General features: G+C 44.3%; 1 protein-coding gene across 3 annotated transcripts; it reads left to right on the forward strand.

The window, feature by feature from the left end:
- Window positions 1-987: 987 nt before the first annotated feature.
- Window positions 988-23,909, forward strand: CST7 (cystatin F). 3 transcript variants are annotated; one of them, XM_069954230.1, is made up of 5 exons: window positions 988-1,002; window positions 1,730-1,851; window positions 16,897-17,057; window positions 17,150-17,263; window positions 19,232-19,578. In XM_069954230.1, exons 2-5 carry the CDS (start codon window positions 1,782-1,784, stop codon window positions 19,352-19,354), a joined length of 468 nt encoding a protein of 155 aa, XP_069810331.1. In that variant the 5' UTR covers window positions 988-1,002; window positions 1,730-1,781; the 3' UTR covers window positions 19,355-19,578. The 3 variants fall into 3 exon arrangements, with proteins under 3 accessions (XP_069810331.1, XP_069810333.1, XP_069810330.1); XM_069954232.1 differs by lacking the exons at window positions 988-1,002; window positions 19,232-19,578 and adding an exon at window positions 23,805-23,909 and having other exon boundaries at window positions 1,720-1,851; XM_069954229.1 differs by lacking the exon at window positions 988-1,002 and having other exon boundaries at window positions 1,720-1,851.
- The last annotated feature ends 1,195 nt before the right edge of the window (window positions 23,910-25,104 follow it).

Raw genomic sequence — 25,104 nt, forward strand, 5'->3', positions numbered from 1 at the left:
GGTGGTTACTATCTTCTCGCAGTGGAATGAAAATCCATTGAGAGAATGAAGGGCCATAAGCTACAATGGTAACAAGTATCTTGGCGGGTTTCACTGTGAAACTCTCAGCGTGAAATCGGCTGTAAACTCCATACATGTGAATGCACCCCTAATATAAAGGTAGCCCACATTCATTAGATGATTGTCGGCTGACCTTATATTGATGACTCTCTCCCACAAACATTGAGGAGAAGAAGGATTAGCCAAGATGTCTGGCAGCCACTTATCCCCTCTTCCTACTGAGAACACATTCACATGAACAAGCATGTGTAAGAAGGGGTTGACAAGAACAGCTGCCCTGACAGCTATTTATTGTGTATTGTCAGAGAGCATTTACACAGAGAGATTTATCTGACAGATTATTGAAGCCAGAATGGGTTTTAAAAGAGGAGAAATCTCTCCCCCCCCCTTATGACCTGGTCTCAGTTTATAGTCTGTTCCTGGCTTTGGCTTCAATCATCTGTCAGATAAATCTCTCTGTGTAAACGCACCCTAAGACTTCCCTCAGACACAAATTTTGCATTGCCTTTTTGTGGAGCTAAGAAAATGGCACAATAAAAAAAAAAAAAATCACAGTAACAACCTGCCAGCTGTTTTTCAGCTTTTAGCTGGGGGGGGGGGGGGGGGGGGGGGGTTGTCAATGTTTCTTGTATTGTACTATGCAATTCTTTCGGCGGAATGCATAATCCGCCTGCGCATAGAATAGTGTCTATGGCACGGGCGAAAATGCGCGCCGCTGCATGCGGGGACGAGCGACGGAATACGCCGCGGGTTATACGCACCCTGACACAGTGCTTTCTGCTGACATCTCTGTTGGAGACAGGAACTGTCCAGATCAGTAGAAAATCCCCCTAGAAAACTTCTACTGCTCTGGACAGTTCCTGTGTTGGACAGAGGGGTCAGCAGAGAGCACTGTGTGAAAAGAATAAAACCACTTGTTGCAGGACATACAGCTGCTCATAAGTATGGGAAGACTTGAGATTTTTAAATAGAAGTAAATTAAAAATCTATAAAACTTTCTTAAACCAGTTCATTTGAAAGAAAAATACTTTGCTGGGTAACCCCTTTGACAGAGGTTATATGGTCAGCTCAATGCCCCCTCCCCCATACCTGTCAAACCCACATGCAGGGACTGGTGTGGAATTTCAGGCCCACGTCATACAGGTAAAAGTATTAAGTCAAATGGAAAAACAATGTGCAAGTATTACATAAAAGTGATCCAGAGAACGGCGATGTCTGGCTGACATGTTTCACACTATCTGCTGTTACTCATAGATAATTAATATATTCCCCTTATGTGTGAAGGAAGCCTGTGAGCCAGTCAGGAAGTGGTTAATACAAGCTTGTGCTGTGTGTTAGGAGGCAGCAGTAAACTAGTATGCTGTATAGTCATTTCCAAATCACATAGTTAGGGCATTGGAAAAAGAACGGCCATCCATATTTCGGTGTATATCCCATATAAACCTCCTCTATAGATCAATATGTTTATAGTTCATTTTTAGCAAATCTTATCAGATTTTCTACTGATCTAGATAAGAGCTGATAGGTGTCTGTGCAGAGTATATTAGCAGGGGCCTGCATACTAACAGGGCTGTGCACTCGCTAGTAACAGGAAGAGTACAGTGCCCACTAACCAGTAAGTTTCCACATACAAACTCATCTCCCAGTTAGAATCTTATATACTCCTCAGTCCGCAGCTTTCTCATCATCATCTCCTCCTACTCTATGAGCTACAAGACAACATGGCAGCACCCTGGAGCTTTGTACTCCTTGTATTCCTGGCAGTCAGCGCCTCAGCTGGGACCTTCAGTGGTGAGTATACAGCGATCAGGATGAAACAGGTGTAACTCTATAGGACTTTATCAGATCATGCTGTAGGAGGATTTCCTTCATTATAATGTTTGATGAGTTAGACAGCGCCACGTTGTTTGTGAAGGTTTTTCTTATTCTGTTCCTGTATAAGTGTCGTTTATTACTCATTATTCGGTGTAATTTTATTTTATGTTTAGAGTGATTAGTAATATACTAATTATGAGCAACATGGTAACGGAAGAACTATATAAGTAAGTAGACATACAAATGTATCATTAGGAATGGTGGACTGAAAACACAGAAAGGCTATGTTCACACACTGTTGAAATTTAGTGGATTGGTGTAGTTTTATGACAATGGTCATTGTTTTGAAATAACGGACATTATGTGCCATTAAATGACGGCCATCCACAAACTTTTACCAGTGTGTGAGCATAGTCTTTCCGTGTTTTAAATCCACTTCTGGTTTTGGTTGCTGACCAAAATACTAAGCAAGAATACTGTGTGGGAACATAGCCTTAGGCTTGACGTTTAAAAAAAAAATAAAATTTGAAATGGCTTTTTTTTGTTTGTTTTTTTGTGCCAAAATGTTAGCCATCTTTCTGTTTTGTTAAATTGCAGCAGGCTATGCATTTGGGCATTTTTTTAAAGAAATGTTGGTGTTTTTCCCCCATAGACTTTTATAGGGGCCTAAAAAACCTCAGGAGAATTATCAAACATGGTGTAAAGTAAAACTGTCTCAGTTGCCGCTAGCAACCAATCAGATTCCACCTTTCATTCCTCACAGACTCTTTGGAAAATGTAAGGTGGAATCTGATTGGTTGCTAGGGGCAACTGAGCCAGTTTCACTTTACACCACGGGGGAGATTTATTACACTGGTGTAAAGTAGAATTGTCTTAGTTGCCCCTAGCAACCAATCAGATTCCACCTTTCATTTTCTAAAGAATCTGTGAGGAAAAAAGTGGAATCTGACAAGACAATTCTACTTTACACCAGATTGATAAATCTGTCCCCATGTTTGAGAAATCTATACTAATAGACACTAAAAGTTAAAAAAAAAAAAAATGCCAAAAAGCTGATACAATTTTTTTGTCTGAGGAAAGCCTGGTAAAGGCAAGGGCACAGCTATATACATATAAGCGATATGAAGTACTAAAAAATTTACCCACGCTGCCCTGGTATAGGGCCCATGCACACAAACAGGTGGAAATTTCAAGTGGAATCATCGCCATGGCGGCCGTTTGAAAATTCTGCCTGTCTCATTACTTCAATAGGATTTCTCGTCAACCTCTGCTTTCCACTCAAAGAATTTAAATGTCTATTCTTTACTACAGTCCTGCGGAGATTCAGTTTCCCCACTCCTGGCATAATATTGATACATCATGTCGGGCAGGGAAACATCCCATTGCAGGGCTCCCTCATCCATAGGGCCCGTAATTCATGGGACATGTAAATAAGCCCTTAGGCCATGTTCACACACTGTATGAACATCGGCCGTTGTTTGACCTGGCCGGGTCAGATAACGGCCAATGTCTGAGATTTTAACCAGGGTGATACTGCAGTATCAGAGAACAGAGAGCTGAGAACCCTAGCCTTAGTGTATACAGAGTGTATACACTATGGCTGTAGTTCCATACACTGCTATGCAATTAAGCAGTGCTGTTAAACAACAGCCGTTGTTTAACAGCCAAATACAGTATGTGAACATGGCCTTATTATGTATTATTGACTGTATTGTTGGACAGCATTGTTAAAACACTGGGGGAGATTTATCAAACATGGTGTAAAGTGAAACTGGCTCAGTTGCCCATAGCAACCAATCAGATTCCACCTTTTATTCTTCACAGACTCTTTGAAAAATGAAAGATGGAATCTGATTGGTTGCTAGGGGCAACTGAGACAGTTTTTTTTTACACCATGTTTGATAAATCTCCCCCACTGGCTCTAATATTTCTGTCTTATATGAGAGTATATTTGGGGTTACAGTAGTAGAAAAGAATAGATCCCACAAAATGTGCTGGTTTATTATCGGTTGCTACTTTTATTTATTGATTGATGTTTATAGATGAGACCTCTTGATGTTGCATAGATCTGGTATTATGCTCTGGCATTCTCCTTCCAGTTATTGGTAAGGTTTTGTGCAACATCTTGTGGTTTCCCCTGAGGCAAGGGGTCTTATATTACTAAGTGTCAATCTGACAATGAGAGGTAATTCCGCATATTGCCACTTTGCTGGTAAAAGCTGACAGCAAATGGAGGTTCTTTTGAAACTGAAGTGTTGGGCTCTATTTTGTCCTATACAATGCCTACAATCTTTTATAATTTTAAAGGGGTTATCCAGGATTAGATGGTCACTTTGCTTCAGAAACACAATTTTTTCGTCCGTTCAGAAAAACGGAACTTGAACGGATTCCATGCTATCGGAGCACTATTTTTGACAAACGGAGCACAATAAAATATAATTGAAACCTATGGGGATTATAACGGATCCGACAATTTCCATTTCGCTTTCTCTAAAACGGAAAAGGATGACGGAATAGTGCCGGAAGGACGAATGCTAATGTGAACGTAGCCTAAGGACAGGGGTGGTGACGTTTTTGCAAGAAAGTAGCCTTTAATTTTACATGTAGAGGCCATGTATGAAGAACAAACATATCTACAAACAAAGAATGCTCTCTTTTCTGTATGGTTTGCTTTTGTTGTGTGTTTTATGTTATAGTTCAAAGTGCCCCTGTCACCCTTCCTAGAGGCATGTCAAATTTTGATCAGTCGGGGACTGGGTGTTCAAACCCCCACTGATTCTTACATACAGCCTGGAAAAGCACTTTGCTAAGCATTTCACTCCCTTGCTCATTCTCTATAAACCTACAATGGAGCCTGTTTTCTGCAGTAAGAATGAGGGTATGTCCACACTATGGAATCCCGCCAGATCACCCACTGCTGATCCTGCAGCTCGGCCCCGCTCGCGGCCGCATGCATCTCCGCTAGTCCCATAGGCTTCATTCTATGCTTTGCCAGATTCCGCAGTCCCCCCAAAGAGTGAGCGGGCCTAGAATAAGGCCTATGAGACCAGCGGAGATGCACGTGGCCAAGCTGTGGAATCTGCGGCACGTGATCTGCCAGGATTCCATAGTGTGGACATACCCTTAGAGTAAAAGAGGCGGAATTTCAAGCAGAGCCCACTTGAAATTCAGCCTGTCTTATTGATTCAGTGGGATGTTTGTATGCCTCCACTCTCCGCCCAATGAATTGACATGTCTCTTGGACATGCCATTTTTTTTTCTCCAAAACTCCATCCAAACTCAATTATTTTTACTAGATAGATTTAACAGTGCTGATTCAGAATCTCACAATGCAAAATAGTAAGAAGACACAAATCACAGATTAGGAATCGGCATATTTTATCCTATTTACACATTACTTTAGTGGATAAGATCTGCAGCAGATTTGATGGTGCAGATTTGATGCTGTGTTCAGTTATTTAAGTGAAATCTGCTGCGGATCCGGTAAGTGTGAACGTACCCTAAAGTTAACAGTTCCATATGAATGCACTTATAAGTTCACTCTCTCCTTAGGAGAATACTTTTTAGATTGGTGCTCTCTATTAGTGATGCTGTTTTCCGGAAATGCTCAAGGACTCGAGCTATCTAGGCAGTCAGACTTTCAGTTATAGAGATAGGGTTGTGTCACACTGACAAACCACTAGTGTTTACACAGCTCTGCCGGAGGAGCTGGAAACTTATCTGTTTTCATATTCTAGCAAAGAACACAATGCTATTGCTTTCATTTAATGCATGTCATAAAATAGATAAAGACATCAGACTGAATGTTCTTTTCTGTTCTATTTCCACCCACTCAGCGAAAAGAATACAAATATAATGAGCATATACTTCATACTGTTACTATCATTAAAGTGCAAATTGTAAAAATGTAGATCTTTCACCAACTAGGATAAAGAAATACAGATACAGTTAAAATCTGTTTTGGCCTCTGTTCACATTATGTTTATAAAATAGCCAACTAGGAGGATGCATTTATCCATATTATAGATGACATAGTCCCTTTACGTCTGAGAAGCATCATTCTTCTACCATTTTTTTTTAATAATTGTCTTTTTATTAAAGATTTTCAGTATAAGACAACACAACAGAATTAAGCAAAATGAAGAAAAAGCTGGCATAGTCATGGGTAGTAAGCATAGTCAGGAAGTCCATGGGGAGAGTAAGGAAACATGACTAGTAAGCAAGCATAACAAAAACAATTTGCAAATTTAAACCAAACAGTTGCCCGGAGAAGGGCCCGTAGAAGGTGCCACCTAGGCTGATAGGCACTAAAAGAGTGCATGACCCGGTGGGCCGGGCGGGTGTGGGCCAGGGACGACCCAGTGATTGACAGCAGGGCATAAGGAGAACCCTAGGCTCCGCAGGCAATGCAGAGTGAGGATGGGCCCGAGTCCGGGGTAGGATTCGGATAAGAAGAGGATAGAAAAAGAGGGGACAGAGTAAGAGATGGGGTAGAAGGAAGATCAGAGGGAAGGGGGGAAAGAGAAGGGTAGAAGGGGAGGGTTATCTCGGACGTCTGTCCCAGAACGCATCCCATGGCGCCCAGACCTCGCTGAACCTATCCACTGTGTTATTCAAGATGGCCGTAAGGGATTCCATACTGCGGACATCTCTAATCCTCGTCAGCAAATCCAGCGAGGACGGGGGGGAAGTACTCTTCCAATGCAGGGAAATAAGGCATTTCGCCGCCGTAAGAATGTGGAGGAGGACCTTGGCAGTGCGTGCCCCAATAGACCTCGGGGGGATATTAAAGAGGAAGTGTAGGGGGGTCAGTGGGACCTGTATCTCGAGGGCCTCTCGTATGGTGCTTTGCACCATCGCCCAATAAGGAGCGATCAGGGGGCAGTCCCAGAATATGTGGAGTAGTGTCCCAGGGGCGGACAAGCACCGCCAGCAAGTGTTGGGGAAAGCGGGGTTAAATTTATGGAGGAGGTGAGGGGTGTGGTACCATCTCATGAGTAGTTTGTACTGGGCCTCCTTGTATTGTGTGCATAAGGAAGAAGTGGCCGCTTTACGCCACACTACCTGCCACATAGATGGCGTGATCGTAAGGCCCAGGTCTCGCTCCCATTTGCGCATATAACCATGCCCCGAGGGGTCAGCCGGGAAGAGCAGACGGTAAAGGTCTGAAATCAGCCCCTTGGAGGATGCACCTCTCAAACAACAGAGCTCAAATTGGTTAGGGCGGGGGCAGGTCAATGAGCCCAAACGGGAGCGGAAGAGGTCACGGATCTGTAAGTAGGAAAAGTAAGTACGCTGTGTCAAACCATATTTCTCTTGCAAGGCTGAGAAGTCTGGGAATTTCCGGGAAACCGGATTGACTAGGTCATAGAACCTAAACAGGCCCGCAGAGTACCAGGGTTGAGTCATGGAGGAGGTGACACTGACAGGGAAGTCGGGGGTGAAGAGGAAGGGTTCGAGCGGGGAAGAGTGGGCAGAAAGATCATATTTGGAGCGACACTGGGACCAAATCGATACGAGAAAGGCCATGGTGGCTAGAAGCGCCGAGTCTGACAAGACACGGCGTGGTGCCCAAAGGAGGGCGCAAGGATGAATAGGGGCTATCCAGAGCTTCTCGATCTCCACAAATCTCTTGTAGGAACGGAGGGACGCCCAGGCGGGGACAGTGCGCAAATGTGCGGCCAAATAGTAGCGAGATATATCAGGTAGCGACAACCCGCCCCTATGAGGTGGCGAGGTGAGGACCGAGAGAGGAATTCTGTGGCGCCCCTCCTTCCAGAGAAACCTGAGGAAAAGAGCCTGGATACGTCGGAGGGCGGGGCGGGGTACCATAACAGGGAGAGTCTCAAAGAGGTACAGGAATTTGGGTAAGATCGCCATTTTTATCGTGTTAATGCGACCTATAAGGGAGATAGGTAAGTGCATCCACGAATTTAACAGCCGGGAGACCTCAGCGATTAAGGGAGTGAAATTGGCCTGGAACAGGAGGGAGTATGAGGGAGTTAGCTTGACCCCGAGGTACGAGCTGGAAGAGGACTGCCAAGTATATGGGAAGGACTGTTGGAGGGAGGCCAGGAGAGGACTAGGGATGTTAATGGGGAGGGCATCGGTCTTGGAGGTGTTAATTTTATAGCCGGACAGCTTGCCAAAGGAGGAGATAAGGGCGTGTAGGGAGGGCAGGGAAATCAGTGGTTGAGTGATGGTAAGGAGGACGTCGTCTGCGTAGAGGGCGATTTTAAATTCCCTGTCGCGCAAGCGCACCCCATGGATGTCCGGATGAGCTCGGATAGCGGCCGCAAGGGGCTCTATACACAGAGCGAAGATCAGCGGGGACAACGGACATCCCTGGCGTGTGCCGTTGCACACAGGGAAGGAGGAGGATGTGGCGTGGGGGAGTCGGACTGCAGACATCGGGGTGGAATACAGACCATGAAGGGCAGTAATAAACTCACCCCGGAAGCCCAGGTGGTCCAAGGTGGTGAAAAGGAACGGCCAGAGAAGGCGATCAAAGGCCTTTTCGGCATCGAGACTCAGGAGGAGCATGGAGGAGTTTTGTCTATTGGCAACATCAATCAGGTCAATCGTCCGGCGGGTGTTGTCTCCTGCTTGGCGGCAAGGGACAAAGCCCACTTGATCATGATGAATGAGCTGCGGAAGCCAGACATTGAGGCGGTTGGCCAGAATTTTAGCAAAAATTTTTAAATCAGAATTGAGAAGAGTGATGGGCCGATAGCTAGCACATGCTGTGCCGTCCTTTCCCGGTTTAGGGATAACAACAATGTGTGAGTAGAGCATAGTGTTTGGGATGGGGTCCCCTTGGAGAAACGAAGCAAACAGTTTCAGGAGGTGTGGGTTGAGGACCTCTCCAAACGATTTGTAGTACAGGTAAGGGAACCCATCCGCACCGGGAGACTTGCCATTGGGCAGAGCTTTAATAACCTCCTCCAGCTCCTCGGAGTCAATGGCTGAGTTCAGGTGGTCCCGGGCTTCCGAGGGGAGGCTAGGGAGGGGGAGAGTAGAGAGGAACGAGGAGATAAGTGACTGCCTTTCGAGAGGGTCTTCGGGCAGGGCGGAGGGGAGAGAATAGAGAGAGGTATAGTAGTCTCGGAAGAGGTCCGCGATCCCATCCGGGTCGTAGACCTGGTTGCCAGACGGGGAGCGGATACTAAAAGGAGTAGTCTGCGCCTGGCGGTCCCTAAGCTGTTTTGCAAGGAGTGTATGGGCCTTATTACCCCTCTCGTAGTAGAGGCGTCTAGAATAGTGCATGAGCTTTTCGACCTGCGACATGGCCAAGTCTTTGAGCTTTGCCCGAATTTCTACAATCTTTCGCAGGACCGGGAGCGTGGGGCGTAGAAGCATTCGAGTCTCCAAGGACTGAAGGCGGGCCCGCCAGTGGGCCTCCTGTTCTATCCTATTTTTCCTGAGATGGGACGCCAGGGAGATGCAGTGACCCCTCATGACCGCCTTGTGTGCCTCCCACAGTGAAGCAATGGAGGAGACAGAGTGATCATTAAGGGAGAAATAGGCAGACAAGTGTCGCTTCAGGACGTCTCTGTGCTCCGGGACCTTAAGAAGCCTCTCATTCAGTCGCCAATGGCATCTACGCGAGGCTCGGTGGGAGACAGCTAGGTTCAGGAGCACAGGTGCGTGGTCCGACCAGGTGATAGGTTCAATGTGGGAGGAGGTGAGGGTGCGTAGGGCGAGTACGTTACCAAAGAAGTGATCCAGCCTGGTATGCGTCTTGTGGGGTAGCGAGTAGAAGGAGTATTGACGGGCAGAGGGGTTGTGGATTCGCCAGAGGTCGAAAAGCTGAAAGGCGCGGACGGCTTGACGGAAGCTTCGCGACTGCTGGGAGATCCGAGGGGGGAGGAGCGGGGAAAAGGGAGCGTGTCTGTCTGCAGTGGGAGAGAAAACAAGGTTAAAATCACCACCAATTATCAACATAGTGTCACGGAAAGGCTCAAGAAGTTTACACACCCTGCGGAAGAAAGCTACTTGTTTGACATTAGGAGCATACAGGTTACAGAGAGTGAGCTTGGTTCCGGAGAGTGAGCCGTGTAAGATAACGTATCGACCCTGTGGGTCGGTGATGTCTTTAAGGACTTGAAAAGGGCAAGAAGTCCCCAGCAATATGGCAACACCCGCCCTTTTTGTGGAAAGGTAGGCATGATAGGCGCGGGGGTACCAGCGCTTAGCGAAGGCAAAAGAGGAGCTAGCCTCAAAGTGCGTTTCTTGCAAAAAAGCGATGTCCGCTTTAAGGCGGCGCAGTTCCTGAAGGGCGAGTCTGCGTTTAGCCGGGGAGTTCAGGCCCTTAACATTGTGGGTGACTAGCTTAACCATTGTCAAAGGGGCGAAGGAATGGTGTCGTGTATGGGTGAGGTGGTCCCAGGGGGGGGGGTGTGGAGCAAGTGAGGACCCATAGGAGCCAGAGAGCCCTCCCATAGTGAAAGAGGCCAGCAGAGCGAGGAGAGACAGCGTCCGAGAGGGAAGTAGAGGAAAAGAGGGCGGGGGAAAGCAGAGAAGAAGAAAACATGGAAAAAAGAAAAACATAGAAAACAATTAAGTAACCATACGCCAGGCCAGGCGTGAGATACCAGACCATGGCTGAAAAAATGTCAATCAGCTACGAACACAATCCACAATAGTGGAAAATAAGTAATGAGAATGAACAGAGTGGTCCACTTGTATCCAGTGGGGAACGTGGGAAAAGCCGGGGAGCTCAACAACAGGTCAAGCCCCGGGCCGCCCGTTAGGGCATGCAATATTATGAGGAGGGGCAGCCACGGCGCCCGGCACCAAGTGACGGGGCGCCATGGGTACCCCCCAAGGCAAGGGTAGAAATAACCTGCAGCACCGCTATAACAGCAAAATGGAAAAAAAAACCCAGTGCAATGTAAAAAAGCAAATAAACCCCTAAAGAGGTATCCAGATAGGGGTGGGGCAAAAAGGGAGAGGTGGGTAGGGTAGGAAGGGGGGATGGAAGCGGGGGAGCGGGGGGCTGGGTAGGGTTCAGCTTAAATAAGAAAAACTGACCATGATGCAGAAGAGGGGGGGAGGGGGTGGGGAGGAAGGTAGGGAGGAGGGAGTAGGGTAAGGCACAAACTAAAGGGAAAAAAAAAAAAAAAAAAAAAAAAAAAAAAAAAAAAAAGGGGACAACATAGGACAACACAAGCAGCCCGGTAGGCAACCACAAATAATGTAACCGGAATGAGCAACAGTCATGGACCCAGAGAGACGGGTCTTGAGAAGGAAGGTGGGGACTCCTAAGGAGTCACCTCCCTACAGTTCCATCCAAGGTCTCCCATCAGTCAGGCTGGATCAAGGCGGGGGGGAGCAGAGCTGCGGGTCTTCTTCCCCCTGTGCCGAGCCGGAGTCCAGACACGCGGCAGCGGGGGGGGCGGAGCGAGCTGATCCCAATCTGGCAGTGATGGAGGCGAGATCTGGAGGGTATCGCAGAATTTAGGGAGGTCCTCAGGGGAGGAGAGGGTGGCAGAGCGTCCGTCCTTTCGGGCCGTGAGAGAAAAAGGGAAGCCCCAGCGATATAGAATCCCGCTGTTTCTCAGGGTGTCCAGAAGAGGGCGCAGGAGGCGCCGTTGCAGAAGAGTAATGCGGGAGAGGTCCGGGTAGAGCTGAACTTCACATCCCTCAAAGACAATGATGCGTGACAGTCGCGCTTTGCGCATTATGTCCTCCTTTGTAACGAAATCCGTAATACAGCAAATAATATCACGGGGAGTGGCAGAGCTTCCCTTTGGGCGCAGGGCCCTATGTGCACGATCCATTTTCAGGGGGGAGTCTGCTGGGAGACCCAGGATTTGGTTAAACAACTTTTGGAGGGTAACATGTAGGTCCTCGGTTCCGGACGCTTCGGGGTAACCCCGCACCCTGATGTTGTGGCGGCGGCCACGGTTGTCAAGGTCCTCCAACTGTCGGCGCATTTCTCTAATAGCTTGTGTCTGAGCCTCAGAGGTGTTGCGAAGGTTAGATGTCAGCGCCCTGGTTTGCTCGTGGTCAGTTTCAAGCAATTCCACACGGTCAGCAATGGCCTTAATATCATTCCTCACAGTAGCAATTTCAGCCCTACACGCAGAGCTGACCTCAGATATCAGAGCCTGGAAGTCCTGCTTAGTGGGCAGATTTTTTAGGTATTGTGCCCAAGGGGCAGAGGCATCAGGCGGGGGAGCAGGGAAATCTTCCATGGAGGAATGAGAGGAGGGGGAAGACCAGGGGCCACCTGGAGTCTGCAAAATGGCGGGCGTCAGTGTAAAGTCAGCAGGGGACAGGTGAGGTGAGGATGCAGGGGCGACAGGTGGAGGGCCCGGCTGGTGCTGAGCTGTGGCACTGTGTATGGCAGCCCTCTCCTTGGATGCCTGCCTGCGGGTGAAGGGCCGTTGCTCCAGCGGCGGGTACTGCGCCTCATAGTCAGAGCACGTGGGGCCGGGGGAGAAGAAAATGGCGGACTCACCCCTGATGTCTTGCAGGCTGTCACCCTGCCGCCCGTGACCGGTGGAGGTAGCGGGAGCTGTGCGGTCCCGGGAGTCTGCGGGGTCTTGTTGCGGCTGCTGGCCGGCAGAAGCGTCCACCTCGGGCCTCGCCGACGTCACCGGCGGATCAGGCGCCATGTTGGAGCGCGGCGCGGCGGGTGAAGACTCCGGGGCCAGGAACCGGAGGAGCGTCGGTTGCGCCGAACGGCTTGCCCGGGAGGTAGGGAGGGTCTTGGGGGGCTTCTGGTGTCGCCTGTTCCCCATAAGAGAGCGGGGACCAGGGTGCTGCAGGCGTGTGAAGACAGGCGGCCCGGGAGCTCAGAGGAGACGCGTCTTCACTCCATGAGCTTCAGGCCACGCCCCATTCTTCTACCATTTATTGCATTAAGACTAACTTAACCAAGGCCAATGTGCTATATTTTAAACTTCCTGCTTTCAGATAAGTGTGAACATTTATTTTATTTATACTGTGTGACTGTCCTTTGTATCCTGACTAGAAATCATTTCCTAATATCTTATGTTCGGTATAGAAAATTGCTGTTATTCCTATCTAATTTTTGCAGTCAGGTCTATACAAATTTGCATCATGTTGTTCATTTAAAGGCAAACAACCAGCACAATTGTGCTGATATGCACAGTACGGATCTATTGTGCCGCTCGTGGAGCATACCAGCCGCGGCTGCAGCAGTAGCTTTGCAAAGGGGAAAAAAAGATGTTTTATTGTGCTACGGAAGGCCAGGAGAGGGACGGCAACTAATCATCTGGGCGGGGAGAGGTCCGTGACTAGCCGTGGTTCTCTGCCTGACAGCGCACAGTGTGGGTATTGTTGACAGGCAAAAAGACCCATTAGTGGCCTCTCTGCCTTTCAATCATCCCCACACTGAACAATCACAGTCCGGGAGCCATGGCTAGTCACGGACGGCTCTGTGCCAAGATGAGTAGTTGCCGCCCCTCTCCCAGTCTTGCATGGCATAATAAAGCATCTTTTACCCCTTTGTAAAGCTACTGCTGCAGCCACGGCTGGTATACTCCGTGAGCTGCACAGAAGATCTATACTGTGCTGCTGACATTCAGATGCTGCTTACAATCTGCCACGCAAGGGGTTAAGTGAGGATGCATCACATCCACACTTAACCCCCTGGGGGCCACATTGTTCAGTATGGCACCCCAAGGGTTAAGTGAGGATGCCCTAGGGGACAGACTGATCTCACACTTAACTCATACCAGCAAGGATGGAGGTTTAGTGCCCCCCTTCCTTGCTGGGATAGGTGCAGGGGGAGCAGAAGACTTCCAGTGAAGTCTATAAGAAAAACACCACAGTGTGCCCAAAATATGTCACACCCTCAGCATGCTGCATTTTAGAAAAACTGCTACAGACACTGAAAAACGGAATTGAAAACAATACTGAACATGTGAATAAGGCCTTAAGCAATCTTTTTAAGGACACACGTCCTTTTGGTGGCTACCATTTAAAAGACCTTATGTTCAGGGAGAATGGTACTTTTTAGAACGCTGGACTTGTAGAGATTGTTCACAAAAACATAGGTGCTTTTAACCAGAAATGGCAGCACTCTACACCTTATTTTCGGTGTAGTTGTGCAGTGCATTGAAGTGAATAGAGTTGAATGGAGTCAGGGTGGGTTCACATTGAGGAATCCGCACAGAGAAGAACATGTGGATTCCATAGCTCACCCCCGCTGGCGTTCAAGCGCATCTCCGCCCATGCCATAGACTCCATTGTATGGTCGGGTGACCATAGAATGGAGTCTATGTGACGGGCGGAAATGAGTGCGGCCACAAGCGGGGTGAGCTGTGGGATTCGCTGAAACTTCTCTGAGCGGATTCCTTAAAGTGAACGCACCATAATGGAGTAATACCACACACAACCTAGGGGCAGGTGTGGTCCTGTTTTTTGCTAGTAAGTAGTTGTGTTTTTTCTATGCCTGGATAACCCCTTTATTGGAAGTCTCTAGAACAGTGCACATGAATAGACTCTGTGAAGGTTCTCAACAGCATATTCTTTAGAAACTCTCAATAGCAAGCCCTCACCTCCAGATACGTGCACTTCCCATACTGGAACTTTCTTTTCTTGGCTCAGAGCTGACCAGTCAACAATTCAGAGTTTTCTTTGAGAAACCAGCCTTTGGTGTCTCCCCTTATGGTCTAATGCCAGCTCTAGGTAGAGTTGGGTGATTCACCAGGCCTCAGCAGCTCCTTCTTTTTATAAGGTGCCAGCAACCCCACCAGACTCCACATCAGTCGACCACTTTCTAGTATTTTTGGCCCTTAGGCTCCACAACAATTGCAAGGCTAAGCTGGTCTTTCTACCAGTTTCTTTCTGCAACCGCTCTGCCCTTAGCACCATCATTGTCTCATTACCGCATGTATTTTCCGGATCCTACTCCCGCTGCCTCCTGACATCATTCTGAATTCTCTGCAATTATCTGGACTCTTAACCAAAGATTATTTTTTTTAATATGCCAACTACACCATGCAAGGTGATAGAAAAATAGTTACCACAGAATGGGCTGTAAATGACGAGACGGTAAATAATGCCATTTATTTGCAAAGTGGTAATATACATGTAAATGTGAGATTATGTTCAACTTAGGGTACTATTAGACGGGCCGATAGGGGCTCGATAACAACTGTAAACGAGCACTGATCTGCTAGATTGGTGCTCGCTTACTGGGCCTATTACACATAAAAGTTTAACAAGGTAATCGTTAATCGTTTAACAAGGGCTGCAAGGACACCATTAGGGCTATGTTCACACATGTTGGAGTTTTATTGCAGTACTGCAGCGTATTCACAAAAATGATGCAGTAACACAATTAAATGATGCTAAACGGCACAGAGAATCTGAGCCGCCACTGCCAATCCCACCTGGAGCAAAAAATGAGGTATAAACAGTGTATCCCATGTAAGATAATATTGGATAAAAATGGATATGTTTAAAAAAAAAATAATAATAATCTTTTATATATTATTGCCTATCTGGACCTGTGCCCATTGTTTTACCCAGAGTTGGAGTAAAGGATTTGTTGAATATTGGATAAAGTCCTTATTGTGGGGCTCAACTTCAAAGATAAAAGATGCTTGATCATAAAATGTGCTTGGAAATGAAAAGAGGACAAAATTGAAAATTAAATTCAAAAAGTTCTTTACTTTATTCCAATACCTGTGTTACAGGTAGATAATAAAGTGTGGTGTTACAGGTAGAGAATACAGTGTGGTGTTACAGGTAGAGAATACAGTGTGGTGTTACAGGTATAGAATACAGTGTGGTGTTACAGGTAGAGAATACAGTGTGGTGTTACAGGTTCAGAATACAGCGTGCTGTGTGGTGTTACAGGTAGAGAATACAGCGTGCTGTGTGGTGTTACAGGTAGAGAATACAGTGTGCTGTGTTGTGTTACAGGTAGAGAATACAGCGTGCTGTGTGGTGTTACAGGTAGAGAATACAGCGTGCTGTGTGGTGTTACAGGTAGAGAATACAGCGTGCTGTGTGGTGTTACAGGTAGAGAATACAGCGTTGTGTGGTGTTACAGGGAGAGGGTACAGCGTGCTGTGTGGTGTTACAGGTAGAGAATACAGTGTGGTGTTACAGGTAGAGAATACAGTGTGCTGTGTGGTGTTACAGGTAGAGAATACAGCTTTCTGTGTGGCGTTACAGGTAGAGAATACAGCATGCTGTGTGGTGTTACAGGTAGAGAATACAGTGTGTTGTGTGGGTGGGAACACAATGGAATGATAAAGTACTGCAAATAATTCAGTAACACAATAAATCTGCAATGTGTGAACACAGCCTAGATGTTCTGCAACAGCTTTGGGTGGGGAATGGGCAGGGTGGAGGACTGTGATGAACAGCTGAGGGAAGGCATTGCATTCTGGAACCTGTAGTACTGTGTACAACTGCTCAACCAGGAAGTACAGCCACACAAAACAGAACAAAACCCCCCCAAAACAAATGGATTTTTGGTAGTTTCAAAACTGGGATAGATAGGTAAGTAATGCTATATACTTCTGCAGAAGTAATTTTTTATTTTTTTTACCTCTACCTGGAGTTCCCCTTTAACCCTTAGGATGGGTTTACACTACATTTTTTAAAATCCGTTTTGGTAAAAAAAAAACAGGTGCATTTGTATGCATCTGTTTTTCCATTAACTTCTATTATAAAAAAAAAAAAACTGCCTCCATTTTTTTTAAACCGCAAAAATAAGGTCAGCTATGCAAAAACGGCTGAAAAAACAAAAACAAAGTGTGAACCCAGTTTTAAAGTAATAAAGAATTATAATATCCCTTAGAGAAAAACTGCAGTGCGAACCTGAGGTATACCCCCTAATACAATGCTGGCATTGCCACCAGGAGCACTCGGCATTGGCCTAAAGGGCGCAATATTTTCAAATATGTTCATATTTTAGTGTTTCAATAATTGGAATGAATGTAGATCAGCTTATTGAGTTTTTTTAATACTGCATCATAATGCGATTGAATACAAGTTATTGTTGTATAAATAATTTTACATCTGTCCTAGACTTCCGGGCGACCACTGTAAACCCAGGATTTCCCAGGAATGCCAGCACCAATGATCCAGAGGTAAAGAAAGCAGCAAGGATAACTGTCTATGCCTTTAACAACATGTCCAATGATATCTATTTTTCCAAAGAGTTAGAGATTCAGAAAGCCATGATACAGGTGAGAAGTGTGAAACGTGCTCTGTGTCTGGGGGATGTTATCTACAGCGTTGTGTACATACGTAAATCTGACATGTCTATTCTTTTTTATAGGTTGTGAAAGGCATAAAATATATGCTAAGCTTAAAGTTGGCAAGGACAGTCTGTAGGAAGAACACTGAGTATATACTGGATGACTGTGACTTCCAAAAAGAGCCGCTGAAAACAGTAAGAGACTTATGTATTGCTATGACTTCATATAGTAATCTGCACCGCTGCTATGTTCTCACTGATAATTTTAATGGCACAGAAGTTAGGGAATAACATGGTTTGAGAAATGCCAAAGTGTTTTACACTCCTCCACTGTCAACTAGGTGGCAATTTATACTGTAACTATACAGCTGAGTTATATAAAATAGACTAGGGTTACATAATCTACACACACAAATCTATAAATAATCACATGAACCAATACTAGTTTTGCAGAAGCTGTGCCCCTACGGCATCAGGGTTCACTGACACGCCATTACAGGGGTTTTTCTTTCAAATCAACCGGTTTCAGAAAGTTATATATATTTGTAATTTACTTCTATTTAAAAATCTCAAGTCTTCCCATACTTATCAGCTGCTGTATGTTCTGCAGGAAGTGGTGTATTCTTTCCAGTCTGACACAGTGCTCTCTGCTGACATCTCTGTCCGAGACAGGAAATCTCCAGAGCAGTAGCAAATTGCCCCCAAAAAAACCTTTACTGCTCTGTACAGTTCCTGTCTCGGACAGAGATGTCAGCATAGAGCACTGTGTCACACTGGAAAGATTACACCACTTCCTGCAGGACATACAGCAGCTGATAAGCATGGAAAGACTTGAGATTTTTGAATAGAAGTAAATGACAAATCTACAGTATATACAACTATAAAACAATATACAACAAATCTATATAACTTTCTGAAACCAGTTGATTTGAAAGACAAGGCCTTTTGCTGGACAACCTCTTTAGAGGGCAAAATTTTTCCTCTTTCGAATCAACTAGTATTGACAATAACATTAGTTCTTAGCAAGTCTGTGGCCCCCTCCGGTCACTAGAAGGAGAAGCAATAGTGCTCTTATAAGTGCAGGGCTCTTTTTTTCTTTTCTTTTTTTTTTCTTTTCACATTTTTACATCTCCGTCCAAACCTTCCATTCACTACATCCAACTTGAGGGATTCTGACTCCTAAGTTCCAAGGATTTCTGAACACCATCACCTTCATTTTTAGAAATAAGAGTCATCAGTTTCTTTGTTCTTGTGATTGTGATAATAACAAGGTATAGATTCCCCTTTCCCCACTAATCTCATCTTCCAATTTCTTGGTAAACCTTCCCATCTAAAGACATATGTAATTTTTTTTCTCTTAAAGAAACAGTTCTTGAAATTGTTACCAGACCTGCCTGTAGAAAACCACAGCATTCCACCCCATAAAAATACATGCTCTTTAATCTGACCCACGGATCGAACGGCGCCGTCACAGGCTCCATTGATTCTAAAGGAGTCGCAACATAGAGGGAAGGGAATTCCCTCCCACTGGGGGCGGGCCTGCCCACCTCCTGTGCTTCAGCACCGGCCCGGGACCCGTGGATAGAATGGCGCCGTACACAACGCCGTGGTTCCCAAAACGGACCGCGGCTCCTGCTTCCCCATGACGGCGCCGTTCGATCCGTGGGTCAGATTAAAGAGGATGTACCTGATGGTACATCCTCTTTAAGTCAAAGTTTTTACATTCACTGTTAGCTTCCAAAATCCTTAAGGAGGAATTACAAAAAAAAGTACAAAAGGCAAAGTGTTATTACAGTTAATCAACATACTGATAAGGAAACAACCTTTAAAGGGGTTATCCAGCGATACAAAAACATGGCCACTTTCTTCCAGGCCATGAAAACAGCATGAAAACCGCTCTTGTCTCCGGTTCAGGTGTGGTTTGCAAATAAGCTCCATTCACTTCAATGGAATTGAGTTACAAAACCTGCACCCAATCTGGAGACGAGGGTGAGGCTGTCTCTGGGAGAAAGTGGCCATATTTTTGTAGCGCCGGATAACCCCTTTATATATACAGATGCATAAGAGTTCTTGAATGGAAAAAAAAACTAGGATATTATTCCATAGAAAAGTTTTCTATCTTATTATAAGGTGCTGACTTTCCAATGTATTTCTTCTCTATAGGTATTCACATGTTATTCTGAGGTATGGAAGATCAGCTGGTTGCATTTCGAGAAAGTGTGTGTTCTGGAGTGCAGACAGGATCCAGAAACACAACAAAATCAAGACCATAGTCACTTTCTTTAACACTGATAGAGTGTTCCTGTATTCCTATCTGCGGTGTGAACATGAGCCAAATTGGAAGAATGAAATAAAAAAAATAACAAAAACTGTAAATGAATTTTGTTGAAAAGAGGGCATAGTCACACGAACCTAGGCTCAGATTATACCAAGTGTTCCAGATTTCTGCAGAATTCCTCTTGGGATGCAGTGGACTTACAGTAGGCACCTGCCTGCATTGTCACCATAGTTGCCACAGACTGTTTAGAGTATTTGTCTTTATAATAAAAAATAAAATATATATAAAAAAAATTTTTCATGATGATCAAATAGGAAATGAGTATTTGAATCTACAATATATTTGGGTTTACACCCCAGCATGCAGCCAATTGCAAATCAGATTTCATTAAAGGGGTTGTCCAGCAAAAAATGTTTTCTTTCAAATCAACTGATATCAGAAAGTTATATAGATTTGTAATTTACTTCTATTAAAAAATCTCATGTATTGCAGTACTTATCAGCTACTATATGTCATGCAGGATATGTTGTTTTATTCTCAGTCTAACACAGTACTCTCTGCTGACATCTTTGGCCAAGACAGGAACTCTGTCTTGGTTTTCTATGAATCCCCATAGAAAACCTCTCCTGCTCTGGACAGTTCCTGACTCAGCCAGAGATGTCAGCAGAGAGCACTGTGTCAGACTGAAAATATACCATTTCCTGCAGGACATAAAGCAACTAATAAGTATGGGAAGACTTGAGATTTTTTTTTAATAGAAGTAAATTACAAATCTTTATAACTTTCTGACACCAGTTGAATTGAAAGAAAAATATTTTCACTGGACAACCCCTTTAACCTCGACTGGCACTCTCATTGCAATGCTACCAGGGTCTCCCATCTGTATACAAGGCCTCCAATGTATCACAAGCGGTCAGGTGTTACAGAGATCAGTTAGGACCAAAATAAAAATTACACAGGAGCTATTTTTTTTTTCCTAGTCTAGAATATTTTTCTGTGGGCCCACAAGTAATCTGCTGTAACCATAGCAACACTTTTCATACTTCCTGATATGTGAGTCATAAGGGTGGTCCTTGGTGGTTCCTTCTTACCCCACCAGACTTGACTGATAGATCTGCCCCTGTTTAGGTATAGGGAAGATCTATCTACCAAGGTAGTTGGGGGAGGGAGAAGCCACGAGGGACTACCCTCATGACTTGTGGATCAGGTTCTCTTTAAACTCTCATCCACTCCACTCCTACTGTATTGCTCTGCAAATTGTTTACCCAGATATCTGAATAGAACATCTATGGTGAGGGAACTTTCTCCAATGGACACTAACCTTACAATAGTAGAAATGAAAATTGGACAATGGGCCCTTAGGGGAACCTGTGAGCTGTAGTTTACGGTCCAGGCTACAACACTGATAGATAGCTGTTAGATCAAAGAGATTCATGGTATATTTCATAAACTGTATATCCAGCTGTGCTTCCAGGATGTAGAAAGTGAGGAGGTGATAGTTGTTTTTTTTTTTTTTTTTTTTTTACTATAGAATACAAATATTTTTATAAAAGTACAGACAGATGTATGAAAGGTACCATATGTCTCCTGAGCAAAAAAGTTGTCTTAGATTGTCAGCAGTTTAAAACGTGAATTGCAGCCGACAGAGAAATTCAAGATGTTGCACTCGCCTTTTGTTCAATAAAAGCAAAAATTCAAAAAAAGTGGTGCAAATCACACTGCAAATTTTCACTAAGTTCCCCTGATTTTCTAACAATGCTGTCTATGTACAAAACCATGTATTGTACCTCAGATTTAATTACTACAGCGAGTGCTGTCCTTCAGATCTGACACTGGTGCACGTCTGTCATGGTAGACCTTGTCCCTAAAGGGGTAGTGCGGCGCTAAACATTTATTCACAAAATAACACACATTACAAAGTTATACAACTTTGTAAAGTGTGTTATGTATGTGAATGGCCCCCTTCCCCGTGTTTCCCCCCACCCACGCTAGCTCCGGAAGTGTTGGTGCATTATACTTACCGGACGGGGGTCGACACGAATGCGGTAAGTATAATGCACCAACACTTCCGGAGCTAGCGTGGGTGGGGGGAAACACTGGGAAGGGGGCCATTCACATACATAACACACTTTACAAAGTTGTATAACTTTGTAATGTGTGTTATTTTGTGAATAAATGTTTAGCACCGCACTACCCCTTTAAAGAAGTCCCATAACTAGAAGTTACATAAAGTGGAATCAGGTGAGAGTGGAGGTCATGCTGCTAGAAATAATGGCTTATCACCTGTACATCTGCAAAAACTTCAGTTTATGCAAAAAAAAAAATTAATAAAAACATTTTTTCTTCTTTTCATTTAATTAATAGCAATTGCATGATCTGAATAGCTTGTTGTCCAATTTTAATTTCATATCAAGGAATAGAACACCCTCCAGAGCCCTCCCATTTGGGTAAGTATTTTGAATAGGAGGAGTGGAAGCTACACAGATTAAAGACTGTAATGGTGCGTTTACACAGACAGATTTATCTGACAGATGTTTGAAGCCAAAACCAGGAGCAGACTATAAACAGGGATCAGGTCATAAAGAAAAGACTGGGATCTATCCTCTTTTTAAATCCATTCCTGGCTTTGGCTTCCAAAATCTGTCAGATAAATCTTTCTGTGTAAACGCACTCTAATGCTAGGTTTACACGGAGCGATTATCGGGCAAATTTTTGCGATAACCACCGAATTCGAACGATAATCGTACGTGTAAACGCGGCGAATGATCGAAAAATCGTTCATTTTGATCTTTTAACATGTTCATAAATCGTCGTTCGCAAAAAATCCGCCGATCGTTCCGTGTAAACAGTCGTTCACTGATTTTACCTATGTGTGAGATAGGCTTAACCGATCGCAAAACGAATTTTCTGTATGATATATCGTTCCATCTAAACGCTGATCGTTATAAAAAAAATTGTTACTTCGAAATCGTTAATCGTACGATCGGGCCAATAATCGCCTCGTGTAAACTTAGCATAATGGTGCGTTTACACAGAAAGATTATCTGACAGATTATCTGCCAAAGATTTGAAGCCAAAGCCAGGAGTGGATTTGAAAAGAGGAGAAATCTCAGGCTTTCCTTTATGACCTGATCTCTGTTTATAGTCTGTTTCTGGTTTTGGCTTCAAATCTTTGGCAGATAATCTGTCAGATAATCTTTCTGTGTAAATGGACCCTTAGGCTGAATTCACATGTCCATGCTCAGTGCATGATATATGGTCTGTAAGCTGACTGTATATCACAGGCTTACGGGACTCTCAGCATCATAATTCATTATAATGCAGTGAGCTCCAAAACATTTAAAGCTTTATGTTACTGTACTGACATAGCTGTCAGTTCAGTAGCCGAGGGCTTGAGCTGTTAAGGAGCTCACTGCATCATAATGAATTATGATGCCGGGAGTCCCATAAGAGTTGAAGAGTTCAGTCTGTGATATACAGTCAGCTTACAGACCGTATATCATGGACTGAACACGGACATGCGAGTCTGGCCTAGTAGAGGGATTTGATTACCTCCTGTGTTTTAGATCAAAGATTTTCAGTTCTGTCAGTGATCAGGCAGAGGGCTGTATTAGTTCTGCTTGATCAGTAGAGATGAACGAATTGCCCGTCTAAACTAAGCAAAGCGCATCGTTGGATTGGCAATTTGCTACGTTTAGACAGGGGATTCGCTCATCTCTACTGATCAGTGAGAAAATAGTCAGGGCAGTCTGACACTGCTTGATCACTTTGACCTCTGCATACAAGACACAGGCAATGTGGTATGGTTTTTTTTTTTTTGCACTGGAAGACAGAAATGTACAGTAGAGATGTAAGAAAATGTCTAAAAATACTCGCACGTAAATTACTGTTTTATTAAAACAACAAAAAGCAACTTTCTTTGCTCTGTATACAATTTGTAAAGATTCAGCGTATGAAAAATGTTAGTTAAAATATTTATTGCACTATTGGTAACTGATTGACACACATACAGAAACACTATAACAGATGTCGCCTTTTTATAGAATCATTTTGTAATAAATTACATTCACATATTCCTATTAACTGGAGCATGCTCTGGTCAACTTAGTTTTGGCTTACGAATAATAATAATTTATTCATTTATATATCAACAACATAATCTATAGCACATTACAATTTTGGGAACACATACACAGACCTGATCGGACAATACAGAGAAACACTTGTAACTATCAAGTCAAACGTGAGGGGTAAGGCTGCATTCACACATCCGTGATATACGGTTCGTAACCTTTTGTATAACACAAACTGAACCCTATGGGACTCCCTGCGTTATAATTCGCTATGATTCATGGAGCACAGGATTCTATACATTGCATCTATAAGTCGCAGCAGAAGTATTATATTGCTGTTATGTTTACTAACCACATTTTCACACACTTTTTTTTTTCTTTACAGGATGTTATGTAGTTTGTCGTATCGCACTAGCCTGACCCGATAATATTTCTGTCTTGTGTGAAAGGGAAGCGCACTGAAAAACACACTTGGCTTCTTAACACTTATCTTCTGAGAGATCATGTCATAAGATAACATTAGTAAGGATTATGATTGTATGTGACAACTCTTTTCCACAACTGAAGTTTTTTTTTTTAAAGCAGGCCTTAAAGGGGTGTACCAAACCCTATAAATTCCCATATTTAAAATTATTTTAGGCTTTACTGTCATTTGCAGTAACTTTTGACGTGTCCTCAGACATCTCAAACCTTTACCAATTGCACCAAAGTGATTCTGTGATAGTCAGAGGGTAGTGCACAGCAGTTGCATCGGTGGCTGCAGACAGCAGAAAAGAGAACACCAGAGAGCATGGACAGGTAATGTATAAACTTTATTATTTTACACTTTTAAAGCAACGATAGCCCTTGCTGCACAATAATCAGGCCGTGTAACAAGCTCGGTAAATGTGCACCGATCTAGCAGATCAGCACTCCCTTACTACAGTGATCAGGCCACCGTATCACAGTGGATTTTCTGCTGCGGATCCGCAGCAGATTAGATCTAAATAACTAAACTCACGGTCATATATATATTTTTTTTTTGCACAAATCAATAGTCCAGGCGATTTTAAGAAATTTTGTAATTGGGTTTATTAGCCAAATATGCCATTATCTGCATTTAAAAAGCCCTTTCCCAGGTCCCCCCCTCCCTCCTCTTTTCCATCCACTGCAAAAAATCAGGAAATTGTGACTTGTTGCATCAGACGTACCCTGTCTGTCCTAGGGAGTGGGGAGGAGGGAGTTAGCTGACAGCAGAAAGCGAAGAACAAAGGGATTACAGGCATGGAGCTGGGTGAACGCTGTAATCAAAGGTCAGAGAGGTCAGTGGTGACTGTCAGAGGAGATAAAGGGCGATGTATTTGTAGATTAACTCTTTGTAGTCCTGTTTTAGTCTTTTATTTACCTCTCTCCATAGGAGAACAATAAAGACAGGGGGGAGAGCTTCAAACTGCTTTTTCATGATAAAAATGCATTTTTCGGCTAATAAACCTAATTAAAAAGTTTCTTAAAATCGCCTGTACTAAAAAAAAAAAAAAATCACGACAGTGACACTTTAAATCTGCACCATCAAATCTATTGCGGAACCGGTGTGTGTGTGAAGGAACCCTATTACAAGATTTAAAACTGCAGATATCAATGTAAATAAATGACTTAATACACCAGACTGAAAACTGGGAAGAGAAAAATCATGTATGTCTCGATCG

This window comes from Dendropsophus ebraccatus, chromosome 15 (genome assembly GCF_027789765.1).
Source record: "Dendropsophus ebraccatus isolate aDenEbr1 chromosome 15, aDenEbr1.pat, whole genome shotgun sequence".
In the NCBI taxonomy this organism is placed as follows: domain Eukaryota; kingdom Metazoa; phylum Chordata; class Amphibia; order Anura; family Hylidae; genus Dendropsophus; species Dendropsophus ebraccatus.